The following is a 21,502-nucleotide window of genomic DNA, read 5'->3' as shown; positions in this document are numbered from 1 at the left end:
GAAATTGTTCTGCCAAAAAGAAGTGCCAAGATTTTATGTGATATGTAGGGTAATAATAATAGTCATATATCAAATTTTATATTTTAGAAAGCACTTTCAAATATATTTTCTCCTTTGATCCTCAGAACATTCCGTTAAGTTACTATCTCAATTCACAGAAGAAGAAACTGCGGTTCAAAGAATTAAATGGATTTCTCAAGGCTACCCTATTATATTGTGGAGGAGCTAGTACTCAAGGCAATTCTTATAACTACAGATTTTTGACTCTATTGTACTACAGTCCCCAGACTGTAAGATCCTGGAGCCAAGATGATTTCCCAAATGCTACCTTTCATATCTGTACTTAATTGGTGGCAAATTCCCTCAGCACAAACTGTGACTGACTTCTAGAATATGCCTGATAAATCCTCAAAAAGTGTAGCATCATGAAAAAAACAGAAATTTTGGAGACACAGAGATCTGGGTTCAAATCCCACTTAAGTGACAGTCTCTCACTTTTATTCTTTGAACCTCAGTTATTTAAGGTAAATCATGGAAATACTAAAAGATTATTATGACAGTTTTTTAGGGGGTAGGGACAAATGAAACCATACATGCAAATTTTCCATCCAAGGATCCGATATTTAGGAGATCCTCCAAAAGCAGTAACTAATGTTTCTACAAAATTTGTGATCTGTTTTCTCATTGATTTTCTTTGAGACATACACATTTTAGAAGCTGTATTTTTTTTTTTTTTTTTTGGTCAGGACACTAACGCCATGATTCCTATTTGGTTCAACAGCTATTCTGACTTTCAGTCTATTTATTCAGTAATCAGTATTACTTCTCTTTGTGGCATCACAAACAAGAGCAGTCAGTATTTCTTTTTCTTGTTTTGTCTGCAAATGACAGCCTGAGCTCACCTGCTTTACAGCTCACCTGTTTGATGGAAGGTTACCATGGGAACAGTTTTAGGGCCTACTGTGCTGAGAAGTTTAAAGACCTGGAAGCTGTGCTTGGCTGGTGTCTGACTGGGTAGGGGGTCGGCCCACAACCCAGGAACCCATAAAATACATTTGTTCTCAACAGTTCAGTGATCAGGCAAATTCCAAAACTATGCAACATTCTTCTGGCATAATTTGTTATGAAAAACAGGGGTTCCTGACAGGTTCATTCTGCCTCTGAAACAAGTTTTATTTTCATAAAATGAAGCACCCACAAATATCATTTTGCCTGACTTTATTATTTTCCATCCTTCTTTTCCATGCTTACTGGTATTTAGAGTTTGAAAATGGTTTTTCCCCAGCAAGTTGTGAAAATGTAGCTGTCCCACTTATTGAAAGATAATGTGAAAGACGGTGGTGCTAATCATTTATTTTGGAATGGATGAGTTCAGTCAAATTTCCCCACAGGCATGAAATGTCAATTCAGCTGTGACACCAGTTAATTAAATCCTGATGATAGCTAACAAGAGTGCAGCCTACTTACGAAGCTCACAGCATATTTAGGCAGTATATTGTGACCTTTTGTAAGCACTGCCCTTTAACTCCCCTTCTTGTTGGGTTGTTAATATCAGCAACAAAATTGTCAGAACTTTAAAGCAAATAGTTTAATAAGCCCTCCACCTTCACTAAGGTTTTCTGGGTCTTCTGAAAGACTGATCCCTATATATGCAGAATAAATTAAAGCCCAGAAGTTAAGGGAGATTTAGGGCAATCCTTTACACAGATGCTTGACTCAATGTTTACCTTCAGATAGTTTTTAACAATTGAGTGCCTGCTGTATGCTTCTTGCTGAGAATATGACAGTTAAGAAATCTGGTTTCTGTTCTAGTGGTGTTTTGAGTCTGTGGAGAGAGAGGAAATACATTATTTTAAATAACTAGATAATTGCAAGTGGAAAAAGCATTGTTAAGAAATATTTGATGATCAAGGAGCTCCTAGCAGGTGGCTGTAGCCTAGAGTAAGTGCTAGTTAGGCAGAGACCTATGGGCTGGTAAGAGTTGACCTGATGATGAGTTGGAGAGAAAGAACAGGACCTAAGGACAATGAATGTGAAGGCCTGGGTGCTGGAGAAAGCACAATGTGGATGAGAAACCAAAATAACATTTGAATGGCCAGTAGAGGTGGCATCATGGGAAACTTTGTAGACCCTTCTAAAAAAGTTAGAGGCTTTATGCTAAAGGCGATGGGAAGCCACTTATGGGTTATTCAGCAGGGGTGTGGGATGATCTGATTTACCTTCTGCAATAGAAGCAAAAAGTTTATGATGTTACTTGCTGGCTCCAGAATTCCTATTGGGGGTGGAAACTTTTATTGGAAAAATACTTGGTAACTAACCACTTGGGATAGAAGGAAATACTGATGGGGTGAATTGAGGAACCTAGGCAAGCAAACAAAAAGCAGACATCCAAACTGGGATTCAAATTACAACGGATTTGAATAAAGAATAAAGAATAAAGAAATCTGGAATAAAAAAAAAGGGTATAAGATGAGAGCCCCCAAGATGATATGATGCTGGGATGAAGAAGGGGCAATCTGCCAATGGAAACATCCAGATGGTGAGGAGGGCAGAGGACATTCAAGACTGGAAATATCTAATGCACCATTGGGGAGTTCACATTCTGAATAGCAAATAGTTCTCCGTCACCCTGAGTCCCAATGTTCACAAATGCTTTGTATGAGTGGATCATCCATGGAACTTGTAGAAAGGGCTGGGTTTCACCTGGAGGTGTTAGGGCACAGAAGCAGTATTTGTGGAAGTTGGCTCCTGAGGGAAGAAGAATTTATAAGAATGAATGTTTACACCAAATTAACAAAAACTCCAAGGGGGATTTGGATTTCCACCAAAGTGGAATAAGACTTTAAGCTAATCTTAAAACTCAAGGGGCAGGAAGGTCCCTCTGGTTAGGGTGTGGCTAACTGGTTGGTGAGTATAGGCAGCAGTGGATATGACTGCATTAGGCTAGGAGAGAAATGATGGCCACTAGGACTAGGGTGGTATTGGGGGGAATTTAGAAGGCATATCCCTTAGCACTGAGTGACTTAAGAATGGATTAGTTGTGGGCTGGTTATAGTGTTGATTTTGTACACACACACATACATACACACACACACACTCACCCCTACCTCACTACCATAAAAGCAGGAGAGCAGATACTAGCAGGGAAGGAAGGAGGGTGACATATATCATTAGTTCAGTTTGATATATATAAATTATGAGACGACTGTGGGCATCCAAGCGCAGATGCCAAGTAGGTGATGGGATACACGGATCCAGAAGTCAGAAGAGAGGTTTGGACCTAATATTTGGAAGTGATTGACTCAGAGATGAAGCTATGAGAATCAAGGAAATAGCATAGTGTGCTATGAACCTAGAGCTTACTTTTATTAAGAGCCTACTTTGTGTTAAGTACTTTTTAGGCATTATTTCACTTAATCCTCTTAACAACTCCCTGAAGTAGATATTACTATTTGCACTTTTCAGATTAGCAGTCGAGCCTCTGAAAGATTAAGTAATACATCTAAGGCCACACAGCTTTAAGATGGTGGATATGAGTGTTAATCTCACATTCCTTTGATCCCAAAGCCTATGTATTAACATTGATTCTACACTCCCTGCATTTCAGGTTTGTGCCACGGATGATTCCTTATTCTTTTTCAATCATGAGATATGAATTATCTCTTTAAGATCAGTCATTTTTATTACATGAGGAGTTACAGGGCAGTTGGCTGTAGTGGAAACAGTAGTGATTTAAAGACAAATAGGGCTGAATATGAATGTTGGTTGCATGGTATACAGACAGAATTTCTCTCAGCCTTAGGTTCTTCATCTATAAAATGGGAGAAGGACACCAACATCACAAGGTTGTTGTGAGATTAAGAGGAAAAATGTAATTAAGGTGCTTGCCATAGTTTAGATGTTACACACACTATGTGCTTAATTTTGATGGTTTAAAAAGGTGGAAATTACATTTAATGCATATTACTAGGAAAGTTCCCATTATAGGCATTGCAAAACTTTCTGAATAACATAAGAAACTCAACAGGCCAAAAACAAATTTAAGATTTCCCTTGCATAGGAACCCTCAACATCATGCTAAAAATCTAAAATAACCATCACACAATTTTTCAATGTGCATTTTTTCAGAAACCATGGTAACTCAGATTTGCCGTTACTTGAACTAGTGACAAACATAACTGAATCAGAATGATTACTTCTTGTGCTATTAAAATAGTCTCTGACATATTCTCAATCTTTTCTATTTTTATCTTCTTCAAAATACTAGATTATGAAGCATAACAGGATTATAGTGGGACAGGATTTTGTTAAAACAATAGAATTATGAAAACAACAGGATTATGTAGAGTAATGAACAAAAATATTTTGATTAAAAAATCAGCTTGTTAGATTGTTGTACACAGGCAAATTATATAGCCTGAGACTCAGCTCTCTCATCTGAAAAATGGGGTTAATACTTCTTTCAACCATACTTTTGTGATGATCATATTGGATAATATTTATAAACCACCTAACATAGCTGGGTGCATTCTAAGTATCCAATAAATAGCCAGCTCTGATCATGTGAGTATTCAGCATTTTAAAACTTGGGGGAAAAAAAAACCATGGGGTTTCTTATTCATTACCAAATAAAAACTGAATTACTTAGCTTAGCACTCAAAACCTTCCACAATTAGTCCCCTATTTACCATCCATCTTATCTGCCACTACTTCTCTGTCACAACCTCCATGAACCCCATTAAATAGCCAAACTCCCCAGTCTCCATATGCCCCGGCTGCTTCCCTGTCTATGTCCTATTTATGCATTCCTTCTTGTTGAAATATCCTGTCCCTGCTTCAAATATCTGACACTATTCAAGTGCCACTTTCTGTGAGAAGCCTTTAGGATACCCCAGGAAGAATCGATTTCTTTCTTCCTGTAAACTCACAACCTTCTGTCTGCATCTTAGGACACATGGCTGTGTACCTGGAAACATACAACTCTACTAATTGGCAGATTGTTCTTAGAGTAAGACGTAGAAGTAATTTTAAATGTCTCTTCTCCTTTACTAAAATTCTTCTGTCCCCAAGTTAGGTATTTATAACATCTTCTTAAACCAATATATAAAGAAGAAATATGTTCAGGTTATTCATATAAAACAGAATATAGCTAGAACATTTTGCACGTTCATCTTCATTTCACAATGTTAACTTCAAATTGTCACCATTTCTAACTTTCCAATGCATGAGTAATATGTTCAGCCAGCATTGATGCTATTTTGAATTACAAGAAGGCTGGAACAACAATATGATATTTATGTTTTATAAATGAAGCTAAAAAATATCTTTGTCTTTGTGAACAGCTGTAAAAAGACAGTATTCAACTTATTGCACCAAGTGAAAGGATTCCATTCTTTGGAAGGATGGGCATTTATATAAATCATGCTGTGCTATTTGGTGTTAAGGAAACATTATTACTTTTACTTGACATATTGAACTTGTTAATTGGTGTGTCATCATTAAATATTTTCTTATTGCTTGCTACCATATGTATTTCAAAAAGTGAAAAATAGAAATTTAGCATCATTAAGATAATTTTAAAAATGATTTTTATTATTAGAAAATTTTAATGGTACAAATTCTAATGACAATGTTGAAAATTTTCATAGAATTCTTTACAGAAATGTTTAAGTCTCTTTTCACACATTTGCCTATTATTTGAAAGCCTCTGTTCATAAGATGGCTGTTATTGGTGGTCTGAAACAAGTATATCATGCTAATTTACAATAATCCACACAGGTTACAAGAAACAAAATATCTCTATTTACAAAGGTTTTATTCAATTTATAATAAAGACTAAATAAAGTCAGCTGGGCACGGTGGCTCATACCTGTAATCCCAGCACTTTGGGAGGCCAAGGCGGGCAGATCACTTGAGGTCAGGAGACCTGCCTGGCCAAGATGGTGAAACCCCCCTCTATTAAAAATACAAAAAAAAAAAAAAATTAGCTGGGCGTGGTGGCATGTGCCTGTAATCCCAGCTACTTAGGAGGCTGAGGCAGGAGAATCCCTTGAACCCAGGAGGTGGAGCTTGCAGTGAGCTGAGATTGTGTCACTGCACACCAGCCTGGGTGACAGAGTGAGACTCAGTCTCCAAAAAAAAACCCAAAACAAAACAAAAAAACTGAATAAAGTCATAGCACGTAGCATTTTCACCAGTGGCCGTGTGTTAGATCCACATGATTTGAAAAAACCAATGTTAATGTGCTTGAAGTTCTGAAACATGCCTTTCTTGTAGTCCATGTTAATTTTCCATTTGTTAACTACTTTATTTCTGTTTCCTCCTCCCTGCATAAGATTCCCCTTCTCTCTTCTGCTGTGCCTCTTTTTTTCTCACTTCTTCCTCTCTTTGCATTGTTTCTTACCATCTCCTTTGTGCTATGTTTAGTTAGTTCTGTATATAAAATTTCTGGGAGATTTTAGCCATTGAAGTACAGAAAATGAGACCTCACCTATCATCTATCAGAGTATACAGCACAGTACTTTACTGTTTGGAACTTGAGAAATATCTGTAAAAGTAAATTTATCTATCCATCCACATAACCAGCCTACATGTTTTGAGCCTTTAACCACATATTCTCACTGTGGCTGTCCAGCCTACCCCTCCTGTGTCAGAGTATTTATTTTTATTATTATAGTTCAGTTTCTGGGTTATTAAGGTAAAACCATATTATTGTATTATAGAAATGAAAGAATACCTGGACAAACAAAGAGAGCTAGTAGGAAGAGAAGCATGAAAGTAAAAAGGGAGGAAGGGGGAATCAGATGGAGAGAAAGAATATCTACAAAGAATAGCTAGGAGACAATGAAGAAAGCTTGTAAATTGGGAATGAGAGTAATATTGAATGATATAATGGCGATAGAATAAGACTGATATTTTGCATCTTTTCTGGTTATAACTCCTACCTGTATAATTATTTAATGCCTGACAAAGAAGGAAACTAATATAAATATCTCAATTGTTTCCTTATCCACCATCCATCTTCATTTTTTCTTCTATGACTATGTTATAATTTGTTTCTGATTTGCAGAGAATGCATTCTTAAAAAAATCATAGATAAAACTTTAATAAATCATATGTTGCTATGGGAACTAATAGAGCTTTAATCTTCTCCCTTTCCATGCAGTGGCTGTTCATTCACTGGGCTAAGATGGTGCCACAGAGATTCAAATATTGGATGGGAGATTGGAGTTTAGGATCTATTGATTCATAACTTTGAAGAGTTATGAATTAATAAAAGCTGAACCTTTGAGTAATTTCTAAGAATATTAAGAGATACATGCCAGATTTCCTTTTAGGTCATAAGTATCCAGGATTTATTTTCTTTACAATGACAATTTCTCTCAAGCCTTTCCCATTAAGTTAAGCTTTGAGAAAACAAATCACACACCATTTGCAGAAGAATTTAATAATAATTCAATGCATTATTTTGCAAATATATTGGTGCATAATTTATAATAATATGATGAGTTATATATATAGTATATAACAATATGATTATTTGTTTCATTGGAATAAGAAATACTATTAACCTGATGCATTTGTTTAATTGATTAATGCATCTACATTTTTAAGTATTCCATTTAGCTTCAAAGTAAGAAAGAGATTTTTAGTTATCAGGTAATTATAATTAAGCCCATACTGACTGCTGTAATTAAAGAGAGAAAAGAATAATAACAATTGTAATAGCTAGCATACATTAAGTGAATAATATATGCCAGGAATTTTTCTACATGTCTTGAGTGAATTATGCCTATTCCTTAAAGCAATATTTAGAGCTTATTATTATTTAATCAACAATGGAAGTAGAAGACAAGAATTCATATAGGCAATTCAAGGAATTATTTTTAGTGCTTACTTGGTATTATCTACAAGAACATGATTGTGAGCACGGAACACTGGTCTCAGCCCTCACAGAGATAAGTTACAAATAAGCAATAACAGTAAGAAGCAACAAATATTATGACTAAAAGCACAGAGCACCATGGCAGCAAGAGTATTTTACCAGTGACGGTGAAGATGACACTTAAAAGATGAGCAAGGGCAGGTGTGGTGGCTCACACCTACAATCCCAGCACTTTGGGAGGCCGAGGCGCGTGGGTCACTTGAGGTCAGGAGTTTGAGACCAGCCTGGCCAACGTGGTGAAACCCGGTCTCTACTGAAAAAATACAAAATTAGTCGGGCATGGTGAAGCATGCCTGTAATTCCAGCTACTTGGGAGGCTGAGGCAGGAGAACTACTTGAACCCAGGAGGTGGAGGTTGCAGTGAGCCAAGATCGCACCATTGCATTCCAGCCTGGGCAACAAGGTTGAAATGCCGTCTCAAAAGAAAAAAGATGAGCAACATTAAGCTAAGTAAAGAGGCTGGTGTGTGTGGTATATTTCAGGCAAGAGGGGATGGAAAGTAGCAGTGTGGTTAGGGACAGAAGATGAGCATAGCACCTTCAAGCAACGGAAACAGCCTTGGGGCTGTTAAAGTGTTCCAGGCATGAGATGAACATGGTCAGCTTTTCTTTTGGGAACAAAGGAATACTAGTTGAACAGAGGAAGCAGGAAACCAAGAAAGCAGGAATCAGGAGACTAGTTAAAATGCTGTAGCAGGCCAGGCATGGTTGCTCACGCCTGTAAACCCAGCACTTTGGGAGGCTGAGGCGGGCGGATCACGAGGTCAAGAGATCGAGACCATCATGGCCAACATGGTGAAACCCCATCTCTACTAAAAATACAAAAATTAGCCAGATGTGGTGGCGCACACCTGTAGTCTCAGCTACTCAGGAGGCTGAGGCAGGAGAATTGCTTGAACCCAGGAGGCGGAGGTTGCAGTGAGCTGAGATTGCACCACTGTACTCCAGCCTGGCGACAGAGCGAGATTCTGTCAAAAAAAAAAAAAAAAGAAAAAAAAGCTATAGCAATAAATGAAAGACTTGGACTAGGAAATAGCAGTGGTGGAGGAGATGAAGATGTTGACAAAAAGAGTCACACTCTGTAAAATATTCGAAGAGATTTATTCTGAGCCAAATGAGTGACCATGGCCTGTGATGCAGCCCTTGGCAGACACTGAGCACATGTGTCCAAGGTGGTTGTGGTTCACCTTGGTTTATACATTTTAGGGAGACATGAGGCTTCAATCAAATACATTTAAGAAATACATTGGTTTGGTCCAAAACGGCAGGGCAACTTGGAGCTTGTGCTTCCAGCTTACAGGTAGATTTGAAAATTTTCTGTTTGACAATTGGTTGAGTTTATGTAAAGATCTGGGATCAATAGAAAGAAATGTCTCGGTTAAGATAAAGAATTGTGGAGACCAAAGTTCTTATTTGCAGAGGAAGCCTTCAGGTAGTAGGCTTCAGAGAGAATGGGCTGTAAAATATTTCTTATCAGGCTTAAAGTCTGTGTTCATGTTAATGCCAGAGACGTAGAGTGAGGCATGTCTGACCTCCAGCTTCCTGTCATGACAAGAACTGGTGTCTCAAGTTAAAATTTAAGAGTGCCCTGGATGAAGAGGAAGTCCATTTAGATGGTTGGGGCCTGAGAATTTTATTTTCGGTTTACAAGTGGAACAAGGAGAGATCTATTAAAGAAAAATTAGCAAATGTTCTGAGTGGGAAAAGACCTTGGAGCACAGGTTATGCCAACTTCTTAATATACATGAGGAAACCCAAGACCCAGAAAAGGAAAAAGTCCTGTCCAAGAATATCTTGATGGTTCAAGGAAAATTCTTACTTAAACGTAGGTCTTGTTGAACCCAGTCCAGTGATATTTCCATTACAATGTTTCAACTTCAAAAACTTACCAAATCAACTTATTTTTCTCTTTTTTTCCCATAAAGAATATAGCTTACCTAGGTTGGCTCTGTGGGCATGCTGTAGAGGTACAGGGCAAATTGGGCATTTAGATGAATTGTTGGACTTGTAAAGCTATTGTTGTAAATAAGTGATTGTTTTCTAACAGGCAATGAAGACTCTCTTCATTATTTATTATTTTAAAATAAGGGAACATAGAAAAATAAGAAATTGAGGGCTTTCTTGACTGCATTTAGTCACAAACATACTAGAAAATTATTACATCGTGAGAAAAGCATCAAAATGTATATTGTGCTTTAGAGTAGGGCTTTTTCAAACAAAAAGGCATATGAAATCAGGAGGTCTGGGATACGGCCTGCAATTCCACATTTCTAATAAGCTTCTATGTGGTGCTAATGCTGCTGATCCACAAGACACATGCTGGTAGCAAGGCCTTAGTTTTCAAAGGTTTTATTTCATAGTTTGCAGGCATAAATATTTCCACCAGCAAGATCCTGAGCCATCTAGGGTAAGCCTAGCCTTAACAAGTCATTCTTGTTTATTGACTCAAAAATATTGAGAAGTATTTTCAGCATGAAAATAGGTGAATGAATGGAAAAGGTAATTTGCTGTCAATCCAATGTGAAGGCTTCTTAGCAAGATAGTGGTTTCCACCACTACAGCAACACACACATGAGGCTCGGAGGCTTTAAATAAACCCAAGGAACATAAACCATGTGCTACATATTGACACATCTCCTTGACACCCTGGGTAGAGGAGCACTACACTCTGCTTTGGGTACCTGAGTTCAAATCCTCTTACCAGCTTTGTGATTAAAAATTTTGAGCCTACATTTTTACTAAATCTTATACTTTACGATTTAGTTTTTGTCAACTTGGTGCTCAGAATTTTAAGAAAAGGAAATGAGATAGTGTGCATGAAAATTCTCTGTTACATAGAAGGCATTCAAGAATTAGAGGACAGTAACATCAGCAAGATGGCAGAATAGGAAGACTTGGATCTTCGTTCCCATCATAAACCCAGTGATTCAACAACCAATACACAGGTCAACTCCTTTTGCAATAAATTCAGAAGCCAGTTGAGAAGCTCTTGGATCTGAGGTGAACAAAAAACCAACCACACTGAAGCTGATAGGAAAATTTGAGACATCCTCTAACCATAATCCCCACCCTCAGTGTATTGCTATATGCTTGGGAGGAAACCCCCAGTTCCCAGCTTCTCTCCGGAGAGGGAAGGAAAGAACTACATTATATGTTCAACATTCTGATTTTCCTGGGGGTTGCCCAAGGATCTGACTTCTGTCTCACCTGTCTCAGAGTGCAAATAAGACTCAGCATATTCCAGACACCTGGAGCTACTAAAAATAAAGATGGCTGTTTGAACTAGCATGCCGGCACCCATCACAGACCTGGGAGGGTCTTGCTCAGCACAGAGCAAGTGGGAGAAAAACGACAGATCTCATCTACTTCCTGAGGAAGAAAAGAGTTGGATCACATATTTAACGTTTCCATTTTTCCAGGGATTGCCTGAGGAACTGGCTTCTGTCTCACTTGTCTTAGAATGCAGATGAGTCCCAGCATATTCTAGACATCTGGGAGCTACTAAGAACATAGCTGATGGTTTTGCCTCGCATACAGATTTGAGAAGCCCCCAGAATCTCTGGTCAGGCTGATAGGTGAAGGTCTTCTTTTGTTTGAGGCCAGTCCATGGAGGCTGGAAGAGGTAGCTGTTTTGTTTAACATCCAGATATACTAAAATAAAGAACCAAGGGAAAAACAACCAGGTAAATATGTCCAAAACAAAGCACAAGATTAATCTCCAGAAATCAAACTTAATGCAATGGAGATATATTATGTCTCTGATGGAAAATTCAAAATAACCATCAGAAAGATGCTCAATGAGGTCAATAGAACATAAATGAACAAAGTGAGAATTTCAACAAAGAAATAGAAAACATTAAAAAAGACTACCAAGAAACCAGCTCAGAAATCAATGAGCTGAAGAATACAATAACTAAAAAAATTCACTAGAGGGATTCAACAGCAGACTAGATCAAGCAGAAGAAAGGATCAGCAAACTTGGAGACACAACATTAGAAATTATTCAGTTAGAGGAACAAAAAGAAAAAAATGAAAAAGAGTGATAAAAGCTCACTTAAGGGACTTATAGGGCACCATCAAGTGGCCTATATATGCATTATGGGAATTTCACAAGAAGAGAGACAGAAATGGAAAGAAAGCTTATTCAAAGAAATAATGGTTGGAAATTACCCAAATCTGAAGGAAAAAAGGAAGCCTAAGAGCTCTAAATAAGATAAATCCAAAGACATCCACACTGAGATGCATTGTAATCAAATTGTCAAAAACCAAAGATAAATAGAATTTTGAAAGCAACAAGAAAAAAATGACTTATCACATACAGGGAATCTGCATAAGGCTGTCAGCAGATTTCTCAGCAGAAACCTTGCATGTCACTAGAGAGCAGGATGATATATTAAAAGTGCTGAAAGAAAAAAAATCTGTCAACTAAGAACACTATATATGGCCAACACCATCATTCAGAAATGAAGGAGAGATAATGACTTTCCCAAAGAAACACAAGCTGAGGAAATTCATCACTACCAGAACTGCTTTACAAGAAATGCTTAAGGGAGTTCTTTAAGTTGAAACAAAATGATGTGAAATGACAGAACAAAAGGAAAGGGAAGTACAAAAATTTCTGGTGAAGATAAATATATAGACAAAACAGAACACTGTAATACTGTCATGGTGGTGTGTAAATTACTTTTACTTTCAGGATAAAAGTTAAAAGCCAGAAAAGTACTGACATAACCACATCTATAAAAATATTTTAAAAGATACATAATATAAAAACATGTGAATTGTGACATCAATAATATAACAAAGTATGTGGGGGCAGGGATTTTTGTATGTGATTGAAAATAAGTTGTTATCAGCTTAAAATAGACAACATAATAAAAGTTGTGTTATGTAAACCTTTGGTAACCACAAAGATAATACCTACATAAAATATCAATATAAAATTTCAATATAAAATATCAATATAAAAAATTTAAAAAAATACAAAGGAAGATAACCAGAGATAAAAGAATTGCAGGTCAGACAGAAAACAATTAACAACAAGGCAATAGTAAATCCTTCCTTAGCAATGATTACTTTAAAGGTAAATGGATTAAACACTCCATGAAGACTTAGAAATAGCTAAATGGATTTTAAAAACCTCAAGTTCCAGTTATGTGCTGTATTATTCATGGTTCTCCAGAGGAACAGAACTAATAGGATACATGAATATATGAAAGGGAGTTTATTAGGGAGAATTGTCTCACATGATCAAAAGGCAAATACCCACAATAGGCTGTCTGTGAGCTGGGGAGAAAAGAAGCCAGTATTGGCTCAGTCGGAGGCTAAAAGCCTCAAAGGCAGGGAAGCCGACAGTGCAGCCTTCAGTCTGTGGCCAAAGGCCCAAGAGCCCCGAGCAAACCACTGATGCAAGTCCAAGAGTCCGAAGGCTGAAGAACCTGGAGTCTGATGTCCAAGGGCAGGAGAAATGGAAGGAAGCATCCGCATAGGAAAAAGATCATCTTAAGTAAACAACCTAATTTTACACCCCAAAGAACCAGAAAAAGAATACATTAAGCCCAAAATTAGCAGAAGGAAGAAAATAATAAAGATTAGAACAGAACCAAATGAAATATAAAATAGAAAAATAATTTAAAATTTAATAAAAGAATTGGTTTGTTTAAAAGATAAGATTAACAAGATATTAGTATAACTTTCCCCAATAGTATAACTGTGGAAAAAAGAGAGAATACAAATAAATGAAAACAAAAGCAGAGACATTGTAATTGATACCATAGAAATAAAAAGAATCATGAGGCTACTATGAACAATTATATACCAGTACATTGGATAACCTAGAAGACATGGCTGTATTTTTAGGAACATACAACCTACCAAGACTGAATTACTGAGCAATAGAAAATCTGAAAAGGCCTATAACTAGTAAGGACATTGAATCAGTAATCAAATACTTTTCAACAAAGAAAAGTCAAATGGTGACTCCTACCAAACATTTAAAGATGTTCTCAATTTCTTCCAAAGAATCTAGGAAGCAGAATACTTCCAAACTCATCTTATTAGGCCAAATATTAAAATACCAAGTAAAATACCTTGGCTCTGATACCAATGCCAAACAAAGACACTGTAAGAAAAACAAACTACAGGCCAATAACCCTGATAAACATAGATGCAAAAATCCTCAACAAAATACTAGCCAACCAAATACAACAGCATATTAAAAGGATCAGACACCATGACCAAGTGAGATTTATCCCTGGGATGCAAGGATGATTCAACATATGAAAATCAACTAATATGATATACCATGTTAATGGAATAAAGGGTAAAAACCACACAATCATCTCAATAAATGGAGAAAAGAAATTTGATAAAATTCAATACCCTTTTATGATAAAAATGCTAAACAAGTTGGGAATAGGAAATTAACTCAATATACTAAAGGACATACATGAAATGCTCAAAGTTAACATTATACTCAATGCTGAAAATGGAAAGTTTTTTCTCTAAAATCTAGAACAAGACAAAGATGCCCACTTTTACCACCCTTCTTTTTAAATTATGCTTTAAGTCCTGGGGTACATGTGCAGAACGTGCAGGTTTGTTACATAGGTATACACGTACCATGGTGGTTTGCTGCACCCATCAACCTGTCATCTACATTAGGTACTTCTCCTCTGGAAGTCCTAGCCAGAGCAATTAGGCAAGAAAAAGAAACACAAGGCATTCAAACTGAAAAAGAGGACATCAAATTCTCCCTGTTTGCAGATGACATTACCTGATATATAGAAAACCCTAAAGTTTCCACCAAAAAACACTGTTAGAAGTAACAAATGAGTTCGGCAAAGTCACAGGATACAAAATCAACATACAAAATCAGCTGCATTTCTAAATATTAATAATGAATCATTTTTAATATCTGAAAAGGAAATTAAGAAACAGTCCCATTTACAATAACATTAAAAAGAATAAAATACTTAGGAATAAACTTAATTATAGTGGTAAATGACTTGTACTAAAAACCACAAAACATTAATGAAAGAAAAAGACACAAACAATTGGAAAGGTGTCCTGTGTACATGGACCAGAAGACTTAATATTGTTCAAATGTCCTTACTTCTTATTGTGCAATCTGCAAATTTAACATACTTCCTATCAAAGTCCCAAATGTTATACCATTGAGAAACAACTCAGGAAAAACCTGCCTTAGGTAGGCAGAGATTTCAGGTATTGTGTGTGGCGGGGAAGGGGCAGTGGGGAGGTGAACAGTGTTAGTGAAAAACATTCTAAGGAATTACTTTTCAGCAGAGATCTGATGGACAGCAGTTAAGCAGGTATAAGTGGTATGATGGTGGCAGTGAAAAGAGAGGAGGACAGCATTCCAGGCTACAGAGAACAGGATGTGCAAATATTATCTGACAGAAGGAAGTGTTGATATCTGAAGGTAGGCTGATATAGAAAAATAAAATAATTCTAAAATTAATATGGAACCACATAGGATTCTGAATAGCCAAAGCAATCTTTGAAAAGAACAAAGCTGGAGTCATCACACTTCCTGATTTCAAAATATATTACAAAGTTACAGTAATCAAAATTCAACTAGCATAGAGACATGTAGACCAACGGAAGAGAACAGACAGCATAGAAGTTAACATGAGCATATATGTTTTATTGATCCTAGATATGGATGCCAAGACTACACACAATGGGAAAATGAGAGTCTCTTCAACCAACGGTGTTGAGATAACTGGGTATCTGCATGCAAAACAATGAAATTGGACCCTTATCTTTAGGGAAATGAATTCCTTAGGGAATTCATTACCACTAGACCAACCTTAAGAGAGATCCTTAAGGGAGTTCTAAACATGGAAATGAAAGAACAATACCTGTAACCGCAAAAACACACTTAAGTACGTAGCCTGCAGACCATATAAAGCAACTACACAATAGAAACTACAAAGCAACCAGCTAACAACCTCATGGTAGGATCAAAGCCTCACTTATCAATATTAACCTTTAATGTTAATGGTCTCAATGCACGACCTAAAAGACACAGAGCTGCAAGGTTGATAAAAATACAAGACTCACTTCTTATCCAAGAAAACACCAAATAGCAGATGACGCTGGTGCAGCGAGGGGGCCCGGAGGACCCGGGGGCCCTGGGATGGGGAGCCACAGTGGCTTTCGTGGAGGTTTTGGCAGTGGCATCTGGGCTGTGGTCACAGCCATGGGCAGAGCTGGGGCTGAGGCCATGGAGCTCACTGAGGCAAGGCCGAGGATGAGTGGATGCCCGTCACCGAGCTGGACCTCCTAGTCAAGGACATGAAGATCAAGTCCCTGGAGGAGATCTACCTCTTCTCCCTGCCCATCAAAGAATCTGATATCATTGACTTTTTCTTGGGGGCCTCTCTCAAGGACAAGGATTTGAAGATTATGATGGTGCAGAAGCAGACCCATGTCGGCCAGCACACCAAGTTCAAGGTGTTTGTTGCCATTGGGGACTACAATGGCCACATCGGTCTGGGTGTTAAGTGCTCCAAGGAGGTGGCCACTGCCATCTGCAGGGCCATCATCCTGGCCAAGCTCTCCATTGTCCCCGTGTGCAGAGGCTACAGGGGTAACAAGATCGGCAAGCCCCACACTGTCCCTTGCAAGGTGACAGACCGCTGCAGCTCTGTGCTGGTGCACCTCATCCCTGAGTCCAGGAACATTGGCATCATCTCAGCCCCTGTGCCCAAAAAGCTGCTCATGATGGCTGGTATCAATGACTGCTACACCTTAGCCAGGGGCTGCACTGCCACCCTGGGCAACTTTTCCAAGGCCACCTTTGATGCCATCTCTAAGACCTACAGCTACCTGACCCCCAACCTCTGGAAGGAGACTGTATTCACCAAGTCTCCCTATCAGGAATTCACTGACCACTTCTTCAAGACCCACCCCAGAGTCTCCGTGCAGAGGACCGAGGCTCCAGCTGTGGTTACAACATAGGATTTTTATACAAGAAAAATAAAGTGAATTAAGCCTGAAAAAAAAATACAAGACTCATCAGTCTGCTGTGTTCATGAAACCCATCTTACATGTAAAGACACCCATAGGCTCAAAGTACAGGGTTGGAGAAAGATCTACCATGCAAACAGAGAAGAAATAAAAGCAGCAGTCACAGCCCAGGTGCTGTGGCTCACACCTCTAATCCCAGCACTTTGGAAGGCCAAGGCAGGCAGATCACTTGAGCCCAAGATTTCAAAACAAGCCTGGACAACATAGGAAGGCCCCATCCTTTAAATAAAAAACAAAAAAGCAGGGGTCACTATTCTTCTATCTGATAAAACATACTTTAAGCCAACAACAGTAAAAAAAAAAAAGAGAAAGAAGGGCATTACATAATGATAAAGGGTTCAATTCAACAAGAAGTCTTGACTCTCATAAATATGTATGCATCAACTTTGGAGCAACTAGATTTATAAGCCTGCTAAAAGACTTAGACAGCCACACAATAATGGTAGGGGTCTTCAACCCCCAACTGACAGCAGTAGACAGGTCATGAAGGCAGCAAACTAACAAAGAAACTCTGAACTTAAACTCAACACTTGACCAACTAGACCTAATGAAGGTCTACAAAACACTCAACCCACAAACCACAGAGTATGCATTCTTCTTATCTGCACATGGAACATACTCCAAGATTGACCACATGCTCTACCATAAAGCAAGTCTCAATGAAATAAATATCAAATCAACCATACTCTCAAACCACAATAGAATAAAAATAGAAATCAATACCAAGAAAATCTCTTAAAACTACACAATTACATGGAAATTAAATAACTTGATCCTGAATGACTTTTGGGTAAACAATGAAATCAAGGCAGAAATTTAAAAATTATTTGAAATAAATGAAAACGGAGACACAACATACCAAAATCTCTGGGATTCAGCAAAAGCAGTATTAAGAGGAAAGTTTATAGTGCTAAATGCTTACCTCAAAGAGTTAGAAAGATCTCAAATTAACGATCTAATATCACATCTAGAGGAACTAGAAAAACAAGAACAAACTAACCCCAAAGTTCTCAGAAGAAAAGAAAGAACTAAGATTAGGGCAGATATTGAGAATAAAATTGAGACCCAAAAATTCATACAAAGTATCAACAAAACTAAAAGTTGGTTCTTTGAAAGGATAAACAAGATCAATACACTAGATTAACAAAGAAAAGAAGAGAGAAGATCCAAATAAGCACAATCAGAAATGACAAAGAATGACATTACAACTGATCCCACCAAAATACAGAAAATCCTTGGAGACAACTATGAACCTCTCTACACACAAAAACTAGAAAATCTAGAGGAAATGATAAATTCTGGGAAACACACAATTTCCCAAGATTGAATCAAGAAGAAATTGAAACATTGAACAGACCAATATCAAGTTCTGAAATTGAATCAGTAATAAAATAAAAACTACCAACCAATAAAAGCCCCAGACCAGATGGATTTACAGCCAAATTCTACCAGATGTACAGAAAGCTGGTACCAATTTTACTGCAACTATTTCCAAAAATCAAGAAGGGAGTCCCTTCTAACACATTCTACAAAGCCAGCATCAGGCCAATACCAAAACCTGGCAAAGACACAATGAAAAAAAGAAAATTGCAGGCCAATATTCCTGATGAACATAGATGCAAAAATCTTCAACAAAATGCTAGCATACTGAATTCAGAAATACATCAAAAAGCTAATTCACCATGATCAAGTAGGCTTCATTCCTGGAATGCAAGGCTGATTCAATGTACACAAATCAATAAATGTGACTCACCACATAAAGAATTAAAAACAAAAACAATATGATTATCTCAGACACAGGGAAAGCTTTTGATAAAATCCAACAACTTTTTGTAATAAAAACCCTCAACAAACTAGGCATCAAAGGAACATACTTCAAAATAATAAAAGCAATCTATGACAAACCCACAGTCAGCATCATACTGAATGGGCAAAAATTGGAAGCATTCCCCTTGAGAAATGGAACAAAACAAGGATGCCCACTCTCACCACTCCTATTCAACATAGTACTGGAATTGGTAGCCAGAGCAATCAGGCAAGAGAAAGAAATAAAAGGCAACCAAATAGGAAAACAAGTCAAACTATCTCTCTTCATGGACAATTTGATTCTATACATTGACAACCCTAAAGACTCCACCAAAAGCCTCTTGGAACTGATAAATGACTTCAGCGAAGTTTCAGGATACAAAATCAATGTACAAAAATTAGTAGCAGTTTTATACACCAATAACATTCAAGCTGAGGGCCAAAACAAAAATGCAATCCGATTTACAATAGCCACACACACACACACAAATACCTGGAAGTACATCTAAACAAAAGAAGAACTACAAAACACTGCAAAAAGAAATCAGATGACACACACAAATGAAAAAACATTCCATGCTCATAGATTAGAAGAATCAATATCATTAAATTGGCCATGCTGCCCAACGCAATCTACACTTTTAATACTACTCCTATCAAGCTACCAACATCATTTTTCACAGAGCTAGAAAAAAAAATTTCTAAAATTTATACAGACCAAAAAAGAGCCCAAATAGTCTAAGCAATCCTAAAAAGAAAGAACAAAGCCAGAGGCATCACATTACACAACTTCAAACTACACTATATGCTACAGTACCAAAACAGCATGGTACTCTTACGAAAAGAGACACGTAGACCAATGGAACAGAATAGAGAACCCATAAATAAAGCCTATGCCATCTGATGTGTAGAACACCTAAAGCCATCTGATCTTTGACAAAGTTGACAAAAATAAGCAACAGGGAAATAATTGCCTATTCAGCAATAAATAGGACTGGGATAGCTTTCCAGCCATATGCAGAAGAATGAAACTGGATCCCATATACTACAATTAACTGTATACAAAAATTAACTGAAAATTGATTAAAAATTTAAACATAAGACTTCAAACTATAAGAATTCTAGAAGAAAACCTAGGAAACACCAATCTGGACATCGGCCTGGGGAAAGTATTGATGACTAAATTCTCAAAAGCAATTTTAACAAAAACAAAAAATGACAAGTGGACCTAATTAAACTAAAGAGCTTCTGCACACCGAAAGAAACTATCAACAGAGTAAACAGACAACCTAAAGAAAGGGAGAAAATGTTCACAAACTGCATCTGACAAAGGTCTAATATCTAGAATTCATATGAAACTTAAACAATTGAACAAGCAAAAAACAAATAATCCCATTAAAAATAGGCAAAATACATGAACAGACACGCCTCAAAAGAAGACACACAAGAAACATGAAAAGATGCTCATCATCACTAATCATCAGAGAAACGCAAAACAAAACCACAATGAGATAGCATCTCACACCAGTCAGAACGGCTGTGACTAAAACATCAGTCAACAACAGATGTTGGCGAGGCTGTGGAGAAAAGGGAATGTTCCTACACTGTTGGTGGGAATGTAAATCAGCTCAGCCAATACAGAAAGTAGTTTTGAGATTTCTCAAAGAAGTTAAAACAGAAGTGTCATTTGACCATGCAGTCTCATTAATGAGTATATATCAAAAAAAAAAAAACATTCTACCAAAAAGACACATGTACTCACATGTTCATCACAGCACTATTTGTGATAACAAAATCAAGGAATCAACCTAGGGGCCTATCAGCAGTGGAATGGATAAAGAAAATATGGCACATATAGACCATGGAATACTATGCAGCCATAGAAGAGAACAAAATTATGTCCTTTGCTGCAACATAGATGCAGCTGAAGGCCATTATCCTAAGCAAATTAACACAGAAACAGAAAACCAAGTCCTGACCATTCTCACTTATAAGTGGCAGATAAACATCCAGTACTCACGGACATAAAGATGTCAACAATAGACAATGGGCACTACTCAAGGGGAGAGGGAGAGAGTGGAGCAAGGGTTGAAAAACTGTCGGGTAGTGTGATTAATACCTAGGTGATGGGATCATTTGTATCCCAAACCTCAGCATCACACACTATATCCAGATAACAAACCTGTGTATGTACCCCCAAATCAAAACTAAAAATTGAAAAAGAAAAAAAAAGTTTTAAAGGCAAATCCTCCATTGATATACTTACTTTGTTACATATAACGCCATAGACAATTTATTCCCCTCCCCCGCCCAAATTTGTTTGCCAAAACATAATCCCCAATGTGACAATATTTGAAGGTAAAGCCTTCAGGAGGTTATTTGTTCCCTTATAAAGGAGGCTTCAGAGAGATCCTCCTCCCCTCCCACCATGTGATGACACAGCAAAATGATGACCATCTATAAACCATCATGCACCAAATCTAATAGTGCCTTGATCTTTGACTTCCCAGCTCCCAGAGCTGTGAAAAATAAATTTCTGTTGTTTATAAGCTATCTAGTCCATGTTTTTTTATAACTGGCTGAACAAACTATAATAGATAACTTATAAGTAGTTTTCACACTGGCCTTATTCCACAGACCAGTCGTTGAATAGTAATGACTAAAAAAATTAGGACTTTTTGCCTCTCAATGGGTTCTA

The 21,502-nt window shown here is 37.4% G+C and overlaps 2 protein-coding genes across 3 annotated transcripts in view; one reads left to right on the top strand and one right to left on the bottom strand.

Moving 5' to 3' along the window:
- The window catches only part of PTPRO (protein tyrosine phosphatase receptor type O), a 265,462-nt gene that overhangs the window by 125,679 nt on the left and 118,281 nt on the right, over nt 1–21,502 (bottom strand). The window lies entirely within an intron of this gene.
- LOC103785726 (small ribosomal subunit protein uS5-like) lies at nt 16,099–18,030 on the top strand. The gene has a single exon (XM_034935425.2). The coding sequence runs from the start codon at nt 16,228–16,230 to the stop codon at nt 16,927–16,929; it is 702 nt and encodes a 233-aa protein (XP_034791316.1). The 5' UTR covers nt 16,099–16,227; the 3' UTR covers nt 16,930–18,030.

The sequence above is a fragment of the Pan paniscus genome, chromosome 10, assembly GCF_029289425.2.
Source record: "Pan paniscus chromosome 10, NHGRI_mPanPan1-v2.0_pri, whole genome shotgun sequence".
NCBI lineage: Eukaryota > Metazoa > Chordata > Mammalia > Primates > Hominidae > Pan > Pan paniscus.
The sequence above is the reverse complement of the archived record's forward strand: the minus strand, read 5'-3'. Positions and strand labels throughout refer to the sequence as shown.

What these genes read in the sequence shown, in the direction of transcription:
- LOC103785726 (XM_034935425.2), top strand. Translation starts at nt 16,228, where the DNA reads ATGCCCGTCACCGAGCTGGACCTCCTAGTCAAGGACATGAAGATCAAG.